At 41.8% G+C, this 17,787-nt stretch overlaps 1 protein-coding gene across 1 annotated transcript in view; it reads right to left on the minus strand.

Moving 5' to 3' along the window:
* Positions 1 to 15,370, minus strand: part of Taf3 (TATA-box binding protein associated factor 3) — a 164,878-nt gene extending 149,508 nt beyond the window's left edge. The window contains exons 1-2 of the mRNA XM_031359430.1: positions 14,990 to 15,370; positions 9,365 to 9,607 (exon numbers count right to left, since the gene is read on the minus strand). Coding sequence (XP_031215290.1) covers positions 9,365 to 9,607; positions 14,990 to 15,155 — 409 coding nt within the window. The 5' untranslated portion in view covers positions 15,156 to 15,370. The remainder of the gene's footprint in view (positions 1 to 9,364; positions 9,608 to 14,989) is intronic.
* Between the last annotated feature and the right edge of the window lie 2,417 nt (positions 15,371 to 17,787).

Genomic DNA, 17,787 nt, shown 5'->3' on the forward strand with positions numbered 1-17,787 from the left:
CTCTCAACGTTCACTTTAAATATGAGTGGCTATTTTCTGTAGGTATATATGCACAAATATTTACTTGGTAAGCATTCCAGACAGAACTACCCCACAAACTTGCATAAGTCCCTAACAGTGCATATCTCAAATACAATCTCCCATCTACACAGTCTCACTGACCCACTCAAACCACACCACTCCAGCCCACTTTAGACATTTCTATCAAGTGAGGCCTCCCAACAACTGTCCAGCAAAGAGAAAATAGTTGATGGCCAGCACAGAGTAGGTGTGATTAATTACATGGGAAACAAATGTGACATCATACATGTTAAGCTACTTTAAAATGGGCACTGCACCCCCCCAACGCCATATGCACACTTCCAGAACTACAGAGAGACTCAGGGGCCATCAGTACCACCCCAGTGGCCATAGCCCTAGCTAAGGGCAGGGTGCTAAGGGTTTGGGTAGTTCCTACATTCTAAGTAAATGCTTGAAAAACAAATGACCCAGCCTCCAAAAGTGTTTAATCTACACTTTGAGGGGGGAAAGGGGGGGGGCTTTGAAATTCAGTTGTTGAAACTGTTGGAATGTGATCCAATCACAAACTCATCATGGCTTTCTAAATTGACACAATTCTTTTGGAAACCAGTATGTAAGATGTGTCAAAACCCATAAATCTTTGACCTAGAAACTCCTGAGAAGTTGTTAGAAGGAAATTATAGGAAAGAAAATGTGCACAGGGAGCTTTGCTGTGGAGCTGTAATGTCTTAAAATAAGGACAATGGCCAACACTAATAAAATAGCTAATTAAATTAGTGTACATTGCTTAAAATGTACAAAGAATAAAAAAATACACAGGAACAAGTGAGCATTATCATATATGATACAAAGCTTGAGACAGGAGGATATACCTTAAGCCAATCACCAAAATCCGCTTTCCACAAAGCAGGAAGCAGGGATCTATTATAAATAAGGAAATCTGCTGCTTTAGAATGGGAGAAGCCAGTTGATTTCTAAAGTGGCTTTTGATGGAATTCAGATAATAATGTTTAAAAATAAATTATAGACAGAAAAGAAGATGACAATCGATGATAATTTCAAACTCTGGAAGGAAACTGGCTTCTGAAAATCCAGCACAGGACTGTGCTGACAGATTCTGTCTGGATGCAGATGCTTCCCCAAGGCAGACACACGTCTGACAGATTTACATTTGAGCAGCCCAGTACAACTCCAGAGCTAAATGGGAAAATGGAAAGGAGAAGATGTAAAACAAGTTTTGAGTATCTGACTCTGTTTGTACTCAGGACTTAAAAGAGTCTTGCATGTGACTGCATACTCATTGCTACTAAGAAAGGAAAGGGTGCCACCTACTGAACTACAGTCACCTCCACGGTAAGTAAACAAGGATCAGTTTCCTTACATTGTCGAGCATGTCTCCGGTGAGGATAAAATGACTAAGAACGTTACCAGCAAGATGAATGTATAACTACACTTTATATTGTGACTATATAGCATTTTATTAAAAACTGTTAGTTGAAACCAAGTCTGATGAAATCAGAGGAAATGTACACATCACACAGGACATTGCAATGAACAATGAACCAATTACCAAAAGTTAACTAGCAACACAACAAAATTCCTCACAGAGCTAGGGAACAGAGAGAGAGGGGGACAGGGAGGGAGAGAGACACTGAGACAGAGGACAGCAGGGGCAAGAGAAGAAGCACAGAGCAAGAAGCAGTACCTGGTTTTCCCCCTTTGGTAAAATAAGATGCAAATAACTATACTTAAATATTTGTAAATAAAAATAGCTTCAATATATCTATAAGTTTCAAAAAAGGAAACTAAACTACTAAACTAAAAAAGAAAGTTACTAAACAATTACTAAAAATAAAGTCTATTATTATAAATCAATGGAAAACAAATACAAACAGTAAAAATACATTCTCATGGGGCTGAAGAGATGGCTCTGTGGTTAAAAGCACTGGCTGCTCTTCCAGAGGAACTGGGTTCAAGACCCAGCATCCACATGGCAGCTCATAACTATAAATCCAAGATCTGATACCCTCATACAGACATACATGCAGGGAAAACCCCAATGCACATCAAATAAAAATATATAAATAATTTAAAGCATACATCCTCAAGCTTCATTTTTCTTACAGTACTACCTTTCCAAGACCAAGTTACACTCTGGTCTGCATAAGTGGAAGTGCAAAGCAGTCTCTTTGGGGAGATAAAGTAGAAGTTTCCCAGGAGGAACGCACAAGAATCCCCTAAGTGGAAGCAAACTCAGCCCTACTATGTGTTGCACTTTATACACTGTTGTTACATTCAGTTTAGAAAGACTCAGGGGAAGAGATCATTACAGATATACTTACTCCATTGCACTTTTGAAGCCATGTGTTATGTTAATCCCCATACCCAGTACAGGTTCTCAAGAGAAATAATGGTAAATGTGAGCCTGTTTTCAGAAAAACACACATAAGGCCTATAGTAAGATAATTTATGTCATTCAATTTTAATGCCAAGGAAGTATTATCCCCCATTCTATCAAACCAAATAATTTTCTACTTCTATCATAATTATTTTCATTTACCAGGCCCTAACATCTGAGAGCGGAATACCGATGGCTTAGCACTGTCCGGTTGCACCAAATGTCAAGCTATCAGCCGGTGCAGCAGACGCCACACAGCAGCAGCAGATGCTGCAGTACCAGGTGCAAACGCAGTTAGATACCTTCAAACTCCAATCCAAAACCCTCACAATGACTACTTAATCTTCTTCAGAACAGAAGTGATTTTAGATTTTTAGCACTTTCTGCTTAAGAATTGAAAGAGCCAGACAGAGTAGCATATGCCTGTGTCCTAGTACTCAGGAGATGGAGGAAAAAGACTGAAAGTTCAGACCAGCCTGGGGTTCATAGCTAGACCCCACCTCAAAAAAAAAAAAATACACATACGCAAATAAGCAGCTGAGAGAATATAAGCTATGAGCTCACTATCCTATGATGGAAGCTGAGACATCTTTAAACACTCCCACTAAATCAAGAGCTGAGTGAGGGAGGCTCTGTCCCCAGCCTGCGTCACAGTGACTGTGTGGCACATGAAAGGCACTCAGTCTGTAGCCCGGATCTCCACCCATCTGCTGTACAACTGCATCTGCTGCTCCTAACAAACAGCCTTGCCTGGCCTGAGGAGACAATATCCCAAGGTCCTTGGCTTAATACTACTGAATAATCTTGAACTCTATCTGACTCCTATTTTTTAAAAAAATCAGTATAAAAGGTATATTAAAATATTCCTTTACTCTAAACATTAAGTTGACACTTGGCCAGTTTCTTTAAGAGGTAGGTGTTTACATACTTGATCAACCACAGACTCCCAACTGTGAGACCTTGGCTCAGTTGTATTGAATTCTCTAGAACAATTCTATAAGCAATTCTTACCCATAACCATGCCCTACCTGTGCTCCTCCCTGTGATCATTCTGATGGCTGCAAGGAGGTCTACAAGGTATTTGGGGGGTACCACAGCCCTGGAGTCCTCCCTCTCAACAGTACTAGCATCTGTCAACTGAACCAACTTACCCACATAAAAAAAATAAAAAAAAAAATTCATAACCTTCATTTTTACTGTACATTAAGTTAAAAAACCACAGATACTTATAGTTTGGGCACATACTTTGTTTTCCCTCAATTTACAACTTAAAGTAATACATAGACACTAATCTTTCGAGAATACTAGGAAAGCTAACTTGAAGTAAAAGGAAAGACTCAGATAAACGCATGGGGCCGGGGGATGGAAGTCACAGTACTTGGGGCATTACACAAAAGCAACAGAAGAGGGCGCACGGTGGAGATGCTACCTTCAACTAACTACCTTAAGATTTTTAGAAGTTATGATGATGGCAAAGGAGACATTGTACTTTGAGGTTTGAATTTTCAATACTTTCTTCAGATACTGGGCAAAGCCATGAAGCCCTGCTCCTGAGTCACTGGGTAAACAGGGAATTCTCTCCAGGAGCTCTATGGACTTGCCTATCGATGTATCTCAACTTATGTTCAAGTTACAGCATGTTCATAAATCCATGATGAGTTGAAGGAACAACCACACTTGCAATTTTTAAAGCAAAAGGTGATTAAATAGCCAAACCAGAACCCCAACAGTCAAAACTTGAGAGAAGCACACTAGGAAACCAGACTATCAAAACGTGGACAACAAGGTGGCAAAATACAAGAAAGCAGCTGTAAGACCTGGCAGTGTATACATGACAGAGCTTTCTCAAAACTTGGATAAGACAGTGTGTGCAAGTGAAACAATACAAAACTTTTACCTGCTTTAGTAATCATAGATGATAGTATCAATATGATGTGTACTCTGAGATAAGAAAATGAGTAATCATAGAATATTCTAATGCTATGATCTTCATTATCTCTAAGAACTGGAACTGTTAGCAAAGATAAAACAAATACTGATATAGCATAGAGGGCAAAATCCCTATAGCCCGATCTTGAACTAGAGATATCTGGGTACGAGCAATGGGCATTTCTAAGAAGACACGTGGATGGCTAACACCCACATTTAAATATGTGCAACCGTCCACAACATTATCTCACACTGGTTAAGAAAGGCTGTTATCAGGCAGACAATGAGGAAGAGTCGGCAAGGATGTGAGAGAAGGTTCTCTTGTATACTTTTGGTGGAAGGCTCACTTAGACCGGGAGTTCAAGACTAGCCTCGGCAGTGAAGAGAGATCTACTATTTCAAATGAGTGAGTACAGTACATAAGACAATGTAGCATGGCTCAGAGGTTAAGATGACTTGCCGATCTTCAATCTGCAGCGCCCACATAACAGCCCTGATTCTCCTGGAACTCATTCTACAGATGAGGGTGGCCTCAAACTCATAGAGATTGGCCTGCTTCTGCCTCCCAAGGGCCAGGATTAAAGACATATGCCACCATGCCTGTCTTGTCAAAAAAATTTAAGTGAGACCATTTTGTCTCAAATAATCCAGAGAAGAAACCCCAATGTTTCTTTTTTCTCATGTATTTTTACTCCTGACGATAAAGTTGATATTTTAAATACATTTATTTGGCAGCACTTAAATATGATAACCATAACTTTATAAGAATTTTATTACAGCAAATCAAAATAAAGGAAAACAAAGCCAGAATTTCCTGTGTCCAAGTTTCTTGGCTTTTATTTATTTGCTGTTGTTCTTTTTGTTTTCTGCAGGGCTGGGGATTGACTCCAGGGCTCTGCAGTCAAAGCAAATGTTCTAACCATCAGGCTATACCCTATGCCTCATAGGTCCAATTCTTAAAAGAACCCTTCCCACATTATTAAGCAACTTAACTATTTAGTAGGCAGTCTGGTAGGTAGTAGGTAAGAAAAGTGCAAAACAGTTCAACTGAGAAAGCTTTGAAGGGTAAAATGAATGTGAGGGGCTAAGGCTTTTAACCTAGAAAGACACCTGAAATTCCAGCAACAGACAGGGCTGCCATCAGTCGGAAGCCAGCCTGTGCTACAGAGTGAAGTTCATGCCACTTAGGCTATATAAAGTATGAGAACTCTTCCTCAAACAAACAAACGACTAGGGGGTAGGGGGTTAGTCTAGCTCAGTCACATGACATACACATGACAATACACATAAATTCTGGTTGTTAACTTGGCCTCTACCTTACTCACAAATATAAAACTCATGATCACATCATTTTAAAAACTATCAATGTGCCGGTTACATTATCAATAATATACTGATAATATATTATTATAATTCTGTTCATTTTTTTCTCTAATTCCTTGTTTCTTCTCTTCATGAAGATATATTAGATGTATAAGCAACCACATTTATCAACACCAACAAGAAAGACATTCCAGGACCATCTAACACAGCCTGACTAAAGGAGACAACAGATTTCCAGTCAATCCAATTACTACCTAGCCAGTGCCCCATGCCTAAATCCTTTGTTAATATTGGTTTTACATGAACTAGTTATATTTTTAAAGTAAATAATTTCTGTTTAAAGCAGATATAACAAAAGTAAGGTTTCTAAGCTAATAAAGACAAAAAACAAAAAAACCCATTACCATTAAACAATAAAGTGCTTAAAGAACTGCATCTAAGTAAGATTTCCCCAACAGTAAATAAAGGTCATAGATACAGATGAGTCACAGGTGTGATGAGCAGAATGCTCAGCAGTCATTAAGGAAAGCTGGCGATGGCTGAGGTACATTCTGGACTCCACAGTCTGATACTAACATCAGGAGGTCCGGAAAAAGGAGAAAGCGGGCCTTCTAATGGGCATGACTGTACAAATGATGCCTGACTCCTTTTATGAACATCCACAGATGCTGCACTATTCTCAGCCCTGTGATGGCTTTTGTATGCTTGGCCCAGGCTATGAGGTGTGGCCTTGTTGGATTAGGTGTGCCACTGTGGGCATGGGCTTAAGACCCTCATCCTAGCTGCCTGGAAGCCAGTATTCTGCTAGCAGCCTTCAGATGAAGATATAGAACTCTCAGCTCCTCCTGCACCATGCCTGCCTGGATGCTACCATGTTCCCACCTTGATGATAATGGACTGAATCTCTGAATCTGGAAGCCAGCCCCAATTAAATGTTGTCCTTCTAAGAGTTGTTTGGTCATGGTGTCTGTTCACAGCAGTAAAACCCTAAGACATTCACTAACACATGGCTTCGGTCAGTATTACTCTACATAATCCTGAAGGGAAACTGCTAATCTATTGAGCACTGTCTGTATCTTAAAGGACTCAAATGAGAGAATGTTGATAACTTTTGAAAAAAGTTACAGTGAAGGGAGACAGCTAGCTCACTGCATAAGCATACATGTTGGGCAAACCTAACCTTGGATATCCAAGACCCTGTAAACAGCTGGGTATAGCCACGCACACCTGTAACACCAGTACTGTGGGTTACAGATTCAGTGAAAGCCATGTCTCAATGAGGGAACAGTAAGGCCAATGCTGAAGACCTTCTGCTGACATCTTCCTCTGGATTCCACAGTAATGCAATGCCTCTCCCCAGTTCTAACCATATTCACACACATCACTACCACCCAAGAAAAGGAAAGAAAGCTTACAGTAAGTACCGTCCCTGTCTAGCATGACTACTGACAAGATGACGGGGGCTTCAGTTTCAGACAGATGCACTAAAGCTCCAGCACTTCTCAGTGGAATACACTGCATTAGAGTCAGAGTCTCACAGCAACCCATCAATCCATGAGAACGGTCTACAATCAGGTCCAGTGTCTGTCCAGTTTTCAGATAGGCATCATGGCCACATGGATTGTAAAACAACCTACTCCAAGTTTAAGCCCAGTCCATGAAACAAACAAGTAATTCTTCAAAAGCCAGGGGAACACGAGATGATTTATATAAAATGAGCTGCAAGAAGCTGCAGCCTTTGGCCATTCCTGGCTGGAAGGTAAACGATGCCAGTTGCTTTGGAAAATAGTGGTATGGTTCCTCAAAACTTGGATATATCCTGGGGTGGGAGAGATGGCTCAGCAGGTACAGGAGCTTGATGCTAAGCCTGATGACCTAGCTCTGATGCCCAGGACTCACAAAATTGAAGCAAAGAACCAATTCTGATCTCTACACAACACATGTGATGTAGCACTCTTGGTGTACATTTGCATACACAAATAAATGAACAAATAGATAAATTGATAAAATATAATAAAACAGCTGGGCAGTGGTGGTGCACGCCTTTAATCCCAGCACTTGGGAGGCAGAGGCAGGCGGATTTCTGAGTTCGAGACCAGCCTGGTGAGTTCCAGGACAGCCAGGGCAGGGCAACACAGAAAAACCCTGTCTCAAAAAATAAAAATAAAATAAAATAAAATAAAGCTTTACAGGTGGATGTGTTGCTCAGTAGAGGAACATGTGCAAAGTTCAATGCCCACCATTCAAACTAACAAAATTCTGTATTGTGTATTTCATCCTAATACAGCATATACACTTTTGACTATATACCCAGGAGAACTGAAGGCACGGACATAGACAAGGATTTCCATTTGATGTTCATACACTTGATGATCATAACGGCCTTCCTCACAAGAAGCTAAAGGTAGAAGTAGACAGTGTCTACTTACGAGGTGGTAAAACAGGTGTGGAATATGAAAATTCACATCACCCAGCCTTAAAGAGAACAATTCGCCAGGCATGGTGGCTCACGCCTTTAATCCTAGCAGTACAGAATGCAAAGGGTTGATCTTTGTGAGTTTAAGGCCTGTCTAGTCTACATAGTGACCTCCAGGAAAGCCAGAACTACATAGAGACCCTGTCTCAATAAACAAAACAAAACCAAAATCAAGAGGACAATGCTGGCACACAAATACTAGAGACAAGGCTTGAAGACCTTACGCTGTGTGAGGTCAGCCACAAAACAAAGATACTATATGATTTCATACATAGGCCACTTTCACTACTTTTTACTAGTACCATTCACATTCCTATATAAGCATCACCACCACCGACCTCTACAGTATACTGTCTTCTGAAACTCAAACTCTTCAAATTAAACATAAATTCCCCACTCCTTACTTCCCCTGGTCTTAGCAACTGCTGTGCATTTTCTGTGTCTGTGAATGTTTACACCGAAAACCAACCAGCCTCCCTTCCTGCCAGCTGCCTGCCTGCCTGCCTTCTTTCCTTTCTTTCTTTGAGACAGAGTATCATGTAGCCCAGGCTGGCCTGAACTCACCATTTAGCCTCTGATGACCTTGAACTTCTGATCCTTCTTCCACCTTCCAGTCCTGCCATTACAGGCATCATGCCTAGCTTTATATACAGTACTTGGGGATGAACTCAAGGCTTCCTACATAGCAAGAAAGTATTCTACCAGCTGAGCTGCTTCTCCACCCTCTTTATAATCAAAAGCTCTAAATGGCCAAGAGGAAATGATTTCTACTCACATTTCCCTTTCCCCCAAAAATCCAGAGTTAGGCTTCACATCAGCGAGTGCTCACAATAGACTCGTTACCCCCATGTATAGGGGGTAATATGGCATTCAGCTCTTCAAAAATCAAATAACAGGGAAAGAGATACCTAAGGTTTCCTTTTGTTTCAAAGGTCTTCTAACTCATACAATACATGTACTGAGAAGTTTCTGCGGGTCACACTCTGTTCTCTCCTATCTACAAGTCACAAAGTAGATAAATACCTCATCCCAAAGAACCTTCATCACACCAAACTGGGCCTGACACCAGCTGCAAGCATGTGTGTTCAGGGGTTAGAATAATCTGTAAATCACCTTAAAACACTGAGAATGCATTTCTAGAACTCGAGCATTGGCAGAGTGTGGAAAGCTAAAAAGACCAGGTTGTTATCACAGGAGGAAGATTAGATAGCAAATACCTTCTTGAGAAGACACGAGGGGGGGCAGGTAATCTGGAATGTAGTCTTTCCTTTCCTCTGCGTCTTTACTTCCAGGCTGAGGAAACTGAAGGACATTGTTCTTGCTAACAGGAAATGAAGGAATTTGATGTGGGAAAGTGACAGGTTCAATATTATGAATATAGTCTTCTAGTTCATGCAGATTAACCCCCATAAGCTGGAAGGCTTCACCAACATCATCCAAAATCGGGTCTGTTCGGCCATCTGAAACAAAGTCAAAAGCAAATGATATTATTGAAAAGAAAGTACATGGTTATTTTTTGTTTGTTTTGTTTTTCCGAGACAGGTTTCTCTGTTTAGCCCTGGCTGTCCTGGAACTCACTCTGTAGACCAGGCTGGCCTCAAACTCAGAATCTGCCTGCCTCTGCCTCCCAAGTGCTGGGATTAAAGGTGTACGCCACTACTGCCCATCATACATGGTTATTTTTAAAACATATGTGCATATGTGTGTGTGTATGTGTATGTGTGGTTTGAAATGAAATGTATTACTTATTCAAAACCTAGTTACATGAGAAATTAGATTTTTAAACAGAATATCAAATTGCTTAAATAATACAAAGCTGACTGCCAGACATGGTGGTACACACCTTTAATCCCAGCAATCAGGAGATACGGACAGGCAGATCTCTGTGAGTTCATGGCCAGCCTGATCTACATAGTGAGTTCAAGGCCACTCAGAGCTACATAATGAGATTTCTCTCTCAAAAACAAAACAGAGAGAAAAAGAGAAAGAGAAAGAGAGAAGGAGGGAAGGAGGAAGGGGGAAAAGAAGGAAGGAAGGGAAGGGAAGGGAATATGGGGAGGAGAGAGAAAGAGGGAGAGGGGAGAGAAGTACTGGTTGGAGTCAGGTCTCTTTTTCCATCATGAGTCCCAGAAACTGAACATAGGTTTCCAGGCTTAGCAGCCAGCACCATTACTCACCAAGTAATCTCATTAGCCTATCAACCACTTTTTCAGGCCAGGTATGGTGATGGCACTTGTCTTAAATCTCAGAACTCGGGAGGCAAAAGCAGACAGATCTCTGTTGAGTTTGAGGCCAGTCTAGTATATATAGTAAGTTCAGGACAGCCAGGCTAAGTAGATAAGCCCTGCCTCAAAACAAGCAAAACAAACAAACAGGCACACTTTTAGTGATCCACAAAAACAGAAAAATCATACACATTCCTCCTATTACTGAAAGTAAGCATGTATTTCATTTTTTCTCATTAAAGTTTTTATCACTACTGTGTAAAGAATGGAACCATTGCCGGGCAGTGGTGGTGCATGCCTTTAATCCCAGCACTTGGGAGGCAGAGGCAGGCGGATTTCTGAGTTCGAGGCCAGCCTGGTCTAGAGAGTGAGTTCCAGGACAGCCAGGGCTACACAGAGAAACCCTGTCTCGAGAAAAAAAAAGAATAGAACCATCTTAAATTCTACATGCCTCATAATTTCAATCTAGCACATTTTGATGCTCCCCTTGATATGCTTTTCCTGTGAAAGAGTTCAGGTATTTCCCCCCCCAATTCTGTATTTTTTCTATAATTATATCAGTAGAAAATGTTCTTCGGCTTGCTAGGTGTGGTGGTGCACGCCTTTAGTACCAGCACTGGAGGTAGAGGCAATCAGATCTCTGAGTACAAGGCCAGCCTGGTCTACAGACTGAGTTCCATAAGAGCCAGAGCTACGCCTGGCTGTGGTGGCACACACCTTTAATCCCAGCAATTTGGGAGGCAGAGGCAGATGAGTTCCAGGGCAGCCTGGTCTACAGAGTGAGTTCCAGGACAGCCAGGGCTATACAGAGAAACTCTGACTCGAAAAAACAAAACAAAAAAGAAAGAGCCAGAGCTACACAGAGAAACCTGTCTTGAAAAACAAAAACAAAACAAAAGAATAGTCTCTCTTTATCCATGGAAGATACTTTACACCAGTCCCAATGAGTGCTGGAGACCTTAAAGAGCACCAAACCCACATAAACTATAGTTTGGGCCTATATATATATAGCTTAACTATGTTAAATAATTTATATATTAGGGACAGTGAGACATTATAACCAATGACAAAATAGGAAAAAATACATCACAATATACTCTTAAAAAGTGATTTAAGATTTATGAAATGCTTATTTTTATAATATTATATCTACCACTAGGTTAGCTAAAATGTTGTTATATGGTTCAGTGAGTGGTTTATTAAGACAAGGTGTAAATGCATAGTTCTCACTGACTTATAACTCATTATGTAACACAGACTGGCCCCAAACTCATTCTGCTCCTCCTGTCTCAGCCTTCTGTGTGTTGGGAGTACAGAAGTGGACGATGGTATCTGGTAAAAGGGCAGATAGGGCAGGGCTGTGGCTTCAAGTTCTGCCCACTCAACATACATATCACTGCAGCACATTTTCTTAGAGTAAGTGTCTCATCAGGATATTACCCTATGAAGGAACATGGAGTGTTTTCTATCACATTCCTTCCCTTCCTCTGTGCTGCTGGCTTTGAACATGCAGTGTCCTGACCAACCTTGCTGAGTATTAGGATTACAGATGTGTGCTACCATGACCAGCCCAGGTTTTCCTTCTGTGACTTTGCTTTGGTTTTTGGAGACACAGTTTCATTTTGTAGTCAAGGCTGGCCTTGAGCTCTCAGCAATCCTCCTGTCTTAGCCTCTTTTTGTAAAGCCTTAAGTACTTCTCTTGAATAGCCTTCTAACGAGCTAGCGGCCCAGTCTAGTGGGTACTTTCACTACTCCTGTTTATGCTGTCTTCTGACCTACAATTCTCTCCAGTTTTACACAATTATACTTCATACTTCAACTCAAATCTTATCTCTCCCCCCACCCCCCAAGCAAGCATTCCCTGGAATTCACAGCTAAAAATATATTCCCTTTGTTTTGTATATATTGCCAGTACCATAAGATAATGAAGTCAGGGTACGAATAATAAGACCCATCTGAAAGGTTTAGTGCCTCCTTGCAGTATGACATAGCAATACCCACACCCAGGGACCAATGCTCCTGCATGTGTAGGAGAAACCGACACCTTAGAAAAATTTACAAATTTGTTACTTGTGGAATTAATAGCAACCTCTAGTACTTATTTTAATTTGTCTTATTTATTTATTTTCAAAAAAAGGATCATACACTATCAGTCTGGTTGTGCCGACATTCTGACACCCTTGTAGGCCCAAGACTCAGTTCATAAGTACTGCTCAATAAACATTTGTCAAAAACACCAAGAGAATTAATTATAGAATACAAGATGATATAATGGTAACCTGAAGTTACAGAATTCAATTTTAAAGGAACTTTGTAACTGTTTGTGTGTGTGTGTGTGTGTACCCCTTCCCAGGGGACAAATTGATTATATTCATATTCTACTTCACTACTAATGTGCTAACAGACTGGAGAACCCTAACTATATTTGTATCACGCTATGGTGGAGCTAAATCAGTATAGACACTCAGAAAATTGTTTGCTAGTAAATGAATGGGTAGCCTGCAATTGTGCACTCTAAAACCGTCTGTTTAATAAGTAAGCATTTCTAACACATCACCAAATCCAAATGAGGAATAATGAAGCTTAAATCATATTCTCATTTTTAAAAAAAGAGTGAAAAGGAGGAAAAGAAAACTGACTAGAAAAAAAATGGGTAATTATAAAAAGTTTCATGACGGATGGCGCACACCTTTAAGCCCAGCATTCAGGAGCAGAGGCAGGTGTATCTCTGTGAATGCAAGGACAGCCTGGTCTACAGAGGGAGTTCCAGGACAGTCTAGGATATGTAAAAAAAAAAAAAAAAGCTCTGTCTCAAAAAAACAAAAGAAAAGGGCAGGGGATGGAGGGGAAAAGGTTCATGCTAAATGTGATGGGCCCCCACCTTTAGTCCCACTACTCATGAGGCAGAGGCAGGTGTCTGGTCTACATACTGAGTTCTAGAATAACCAGGACTATGCAGAGAGACCATGTTTGAAACATAAACATAAAACAAAATGGGGGGGGGGGGATGAAGAGGTTCTCAGTAAAGCACAATGATTTCTTATGAACTACCTGGCATGGAAGGTAACTATGTATTCAGGGGATATTTTCAGAACCCAAAAGATATACAACATCTGCTTTAGTTCAGGAACTAGGTAACAAAACATAATCTATCTTAAACATAATAGTAACAATATACTGAAGGACAATGGAGGAGGGGCTTGAAGGTAAAGAAGCAACAGCTAGACGATCATCATTCTGTCATGAAACACTTTAAATCAAGCACTCAAAAAGATGTGCATTTTAGGAATTCATTAACTATGTCTTTGTAGACTACCCATTAATTTACTAGCCAACTGTTTCCTATTTGGAACAACCGTAGGGTGACACAAATATAATCGGGGTGCTCCAATGAATTAGCACAGCAGGTACCAGAGAAATACAAATACAGTCAGAGCTCTCCAATAAGGACATTAGGTACTTATGCAAAATATGAATATAATCAATTTATCTTCTGGGTCAGGGTATATATATATATATATATATATACACACACAAACACAAAATAAGATGATAAATAGAATCTGATTTGTTTGGGTTTGATTATTCTGTTAGGAATGGCATTTGAAGTCTTAAAGGTATGGCGAATCTATAGGTCCTTATTTTAAAAGTAGGAACCACTTTAGCAGAACAAATTACTCTATAAAAAAACTTCATTTAGTTATCCAACTTATTACCTTAAACGCCATATCTTGGAATTTAAATGAATGGTATAACCCCCGCCCCCTCACACTCATACATCAGTAAAATCACACATCTATAAAGTGATCCGTAGCTTCTACTGAAACGTTCTAAATCATTAAACACCAAAGGCTAAAGATGCTATTGGGCATTCACTTAAAAGTCAATAGATACTGCGGCACTGAGTACCCGGAAAACCTTGCAAATTGTCCTATGATCCCTCCCATCACACTTAGATCAACACTAACATAAGAGCATAAAAGGAAGGACTCCGAGCGTAACTGAGATGCTTACTGAAAGTTATTCAGCGAAATCGACAAAACCAGCCTTGAAAAGTAGCAAGTGGAGAAGTCTGTGAAACGAACTGATAGAGAAAAAAAAAAAAAAAAGAGGCTGCGACCCTGCCTTAGCAGAGCTGTCAACGAGTCTAGTTAGGAGCTCAGGAATGGCCAGCCTTGTAAGAAACGGCCGGTAGACGGAGCGCCTGTGACAACTAATTGTAGTAGTTTGCGAGCAAGGGAGGCAAAAGACCAAGGTGAGCGAGGTGGAGAGCATTCTAGGGGTGGCTCTGGCCGCAGCAGACCCGAGGCAACGAGAGAGAACGAAGCACTATTCCAGGACCAGCATAGGTGAGAGGGTGTGTGGCTGCCAGCCCGGACCCCGCTTTCCTGCTGGTGGCGGGAAGTTAGCGGATGAGGAAGAGACACCTAAGGGATGACTGGAGTTCGCAGGAGACGGTAGAAGCCCCAGACCATCGGAGTCTGAGAGGATCCCCATCTCGAAGCAGGCTTCGGAACGCCACCCCTGGAGGGGATGCCCAGTGGGGTCCCGGGGGGCAAAGGTGTCACTCGTGACCGGCTTGGGGCAGCCCTCCCGCAACCCAGCCCCAGTACTCACAGAGTTCAGAGTACCGATGGCAGCCCCGGCCCAGCTGCTGCAGATAGCGCTGCAGGACGTCGGTGAGGAGGTGGCAGGCACTGAGCTGCACCGAGTCCCAGCCCAGCGCCTGGCAGATCTGCGCCACCGAGACCCTCAACAACGACCTAGAGTAACTCTCGCACATCCCGCTGCGTGGACGCCACCGCAGCCCTTTGCTGCCACTGCTCTCCAGCCCTGCCGCCTCGCCTCAGCAGAGCCCCCGATTCATTCTCTGGGGGCCCCGCGGCGGGGAAATCGTCCCCCTCCGGCCCCGAGCGACCACCTCAAAGCCTCAGCAGCACGGAGCGCGCCAGCCTGAGAGCCGCCATTTTGGACTCGCTCCGCCTCCCGCTGGACGGCCGCCGGGACTAGGCAGCACAAGCAGAATGCCGAGAGAGGGGAGGCACAGGCTCCGCCCAGTGGGAGGGGAGCGATAGTCTCAGAATCGACTCTAGGGCCTGAACACCGGCCGGAAGCCGAGCGACTGGGCGCAGGTGGAGACTGCTCCTCCCTGACAACAGGTGCCAGCGTTTTTTCTCTCCCGGCTGATGGGAAAGTAAGAGGTGAACATCCGTGTTGTGCTCAGGGGCAAACCAGGGAGGCAATGTGTGATATTGGAATGGTAAGGAATTAACATGAGTAATGTTGATAGAGATTTAAGTGTAAAAACTAGGGAACTGGAAATTTAAGCTACTCCGCAGAACGCGGATTCGATTCAGTTTTCCTTTACTTAAATCTAAAAAAAAATAAAAACTAAGTTAAAAGATGAAAAGAGAAGATAATATTCCGAACGAAATAGTGGCCACTTGGGCAGTTTGAGTGAAATCCAAGGTGTTCAGTCAGGAGGCCGAGGCAAGAGGATAATCATAAGCTAGAGGCCAACTAGAGTCACCGAGAAAGACTGCAGCTCTAAAAAGCAAACAGAGCTAATAAACTCTAGTTGTACATTGTATCGTTCAATGCTCTAAAAATATGGCTGGTATTAAGGGGAGAAAAGCCTACGTGTTCAATTAGTGGGAACTGCCCCCTCCCCAGTAGTGAGCAAGATATTATTTTAGTTCAGTTTATTCTTTCTTTAAAAATAGCTAGTTCTGGTTTGCGTCTTACTAGTCACAGTAAGTAGTCTATCCAGGACATGGAGAGTGCAGTTCCCTACAGAGGTCGAATACTCTGTTCAATCCTTGAGATTGATTCTGTCCAGAGAATGCTTGCCTTGCCTTTCCCAGAGCCTTCTTCCAGCCCTAGTTGAATTTTTCGTGACTCTTGCATGGTACCAGAAAGTGTGAATATATGATAAATAGCTTGGGTTGAAATAGTGGGATTTTTCTTTTCCTGTGAGTCGCAATCTTGTTATGTTGCCAGATCTGCCCTTAAACTTTGGGCTGAAATGAGCATCCACAGTAGCTGGCACTTCAGGCAGCTGCTGGTGGACCCTGATTACTAGGATGCAGTGTTAAAGTTTCAATTTGCAGCCAGGAGGTGTTTAATCACAACAATGCTGGACAGGCAGAGGCAGGCAGATATCTGAGTTCGAGGCCAGCCTGGTCTACAGAGCTAGTTACAGAACAGGAAAAAAAGTTTCAAATTAAAAACCAAACTAATCCCAATGACTACTGAGCTAAACCAAACCTACTTTGGCTATACTTGACTACTCCATTTCTTAGTTGTGCCTGCCATATCTATCATTAAGTATTCAGTATATAACTTTATGTGCCCTCTCCAATAAATTGTTTCCGGGCAGCTCAAGTTGTCAACTTTAGTACATCTGGAATCAACTAAAACCCAAATGATTGGGCATACCTGTGAGGGATTAATTTTCTTAATTAAATTTCTTGAAGTGGGAAGACACACGTCTAGTCTGGATCTTTGAGGTGAGACTATCCATCTTTCCTCTGGCCCACACCTTCTGCTGACAGCGTATATAAAGCACAGAAAAGAAGGAAACTTGTTTTCTCTTTCCCTGCTTGCCTTCACTCTAGCTCACAAGTGCGTTCCTTCAGGAGATGTCAAGGCTACTTCTTTGGTATTCCAGAGTATACTGAAGATCAGCTGAGACATCCAGCCTTTTGGACTAAACAACTCCTGAATTCTTGGGCTTTCTGTTTGTAGGCAGCTATTGTTGGGTTAGCTGGACCATAGCCTGTAAGTCATCCTAATAAATCCCTTTATAAAGTCTTGAAAGCTCAGTAAATCTGAAAATATGGTAGTTTTGACAAATGGCTATCTGGAGGGAAGCAACAATACTAGGTTCATTGGTAGTTCTCTACCCAGGCATTGGGAGCCTGTTTAAAGCAAAATCTCAAGGATAGTTTTCAACTCTAGCCTTAATTGAACATTTTTATTTTTTGGTTTTTCCAGACAGTGTTTCTGTGTAGCTCTGGCTGTCCTAGAACTCTAGAGCAGGCAGGCCTCGAACTCAGAGATCTGCCTCCTTTGGCCTCCCAAGTTCTGAGACTAAAGGTGTATGTCTCTGCGCCTAGCTCATTTTTAGAACTATTTGATAACATTGAACATTTCCTTAATTTGAAACTCATACCTTAGATTTCACCCCCCACTACCTCTTTATTTCCCTGTGTGTGGTGGAAAATGTTCAAAACTACAGAAAAACTGAAACAAACAAGATTCACTGATTATTAACATTTTGCCACATTTACTATATATGGATATGTTTTAATTAACGTATACTCACCTTTTCCAAGAGCAGTTTGAAGATAAGCTGCAACCTTCATGACACTTAACTCTGAAAAACTTGAGCATTTATCTTCCCAAACCAGCAT

Source organism: Mastomys coucha, unplaced genomic scaffold, assembly GCF_008632895.1.
Source record: "Mastomys coucha isolate ucsf_1 unplaced genomic scaffold, UCSF_Mcou_1 pScaffold7, whole genome shotgun sequence".
In the NCBI taxonomy this organism is placed as follows: Eukaryota; Metazoa; Chordata; class Mammalia; order Rodentia; family Muridae; genus Mastomys; species Mastomys coucha.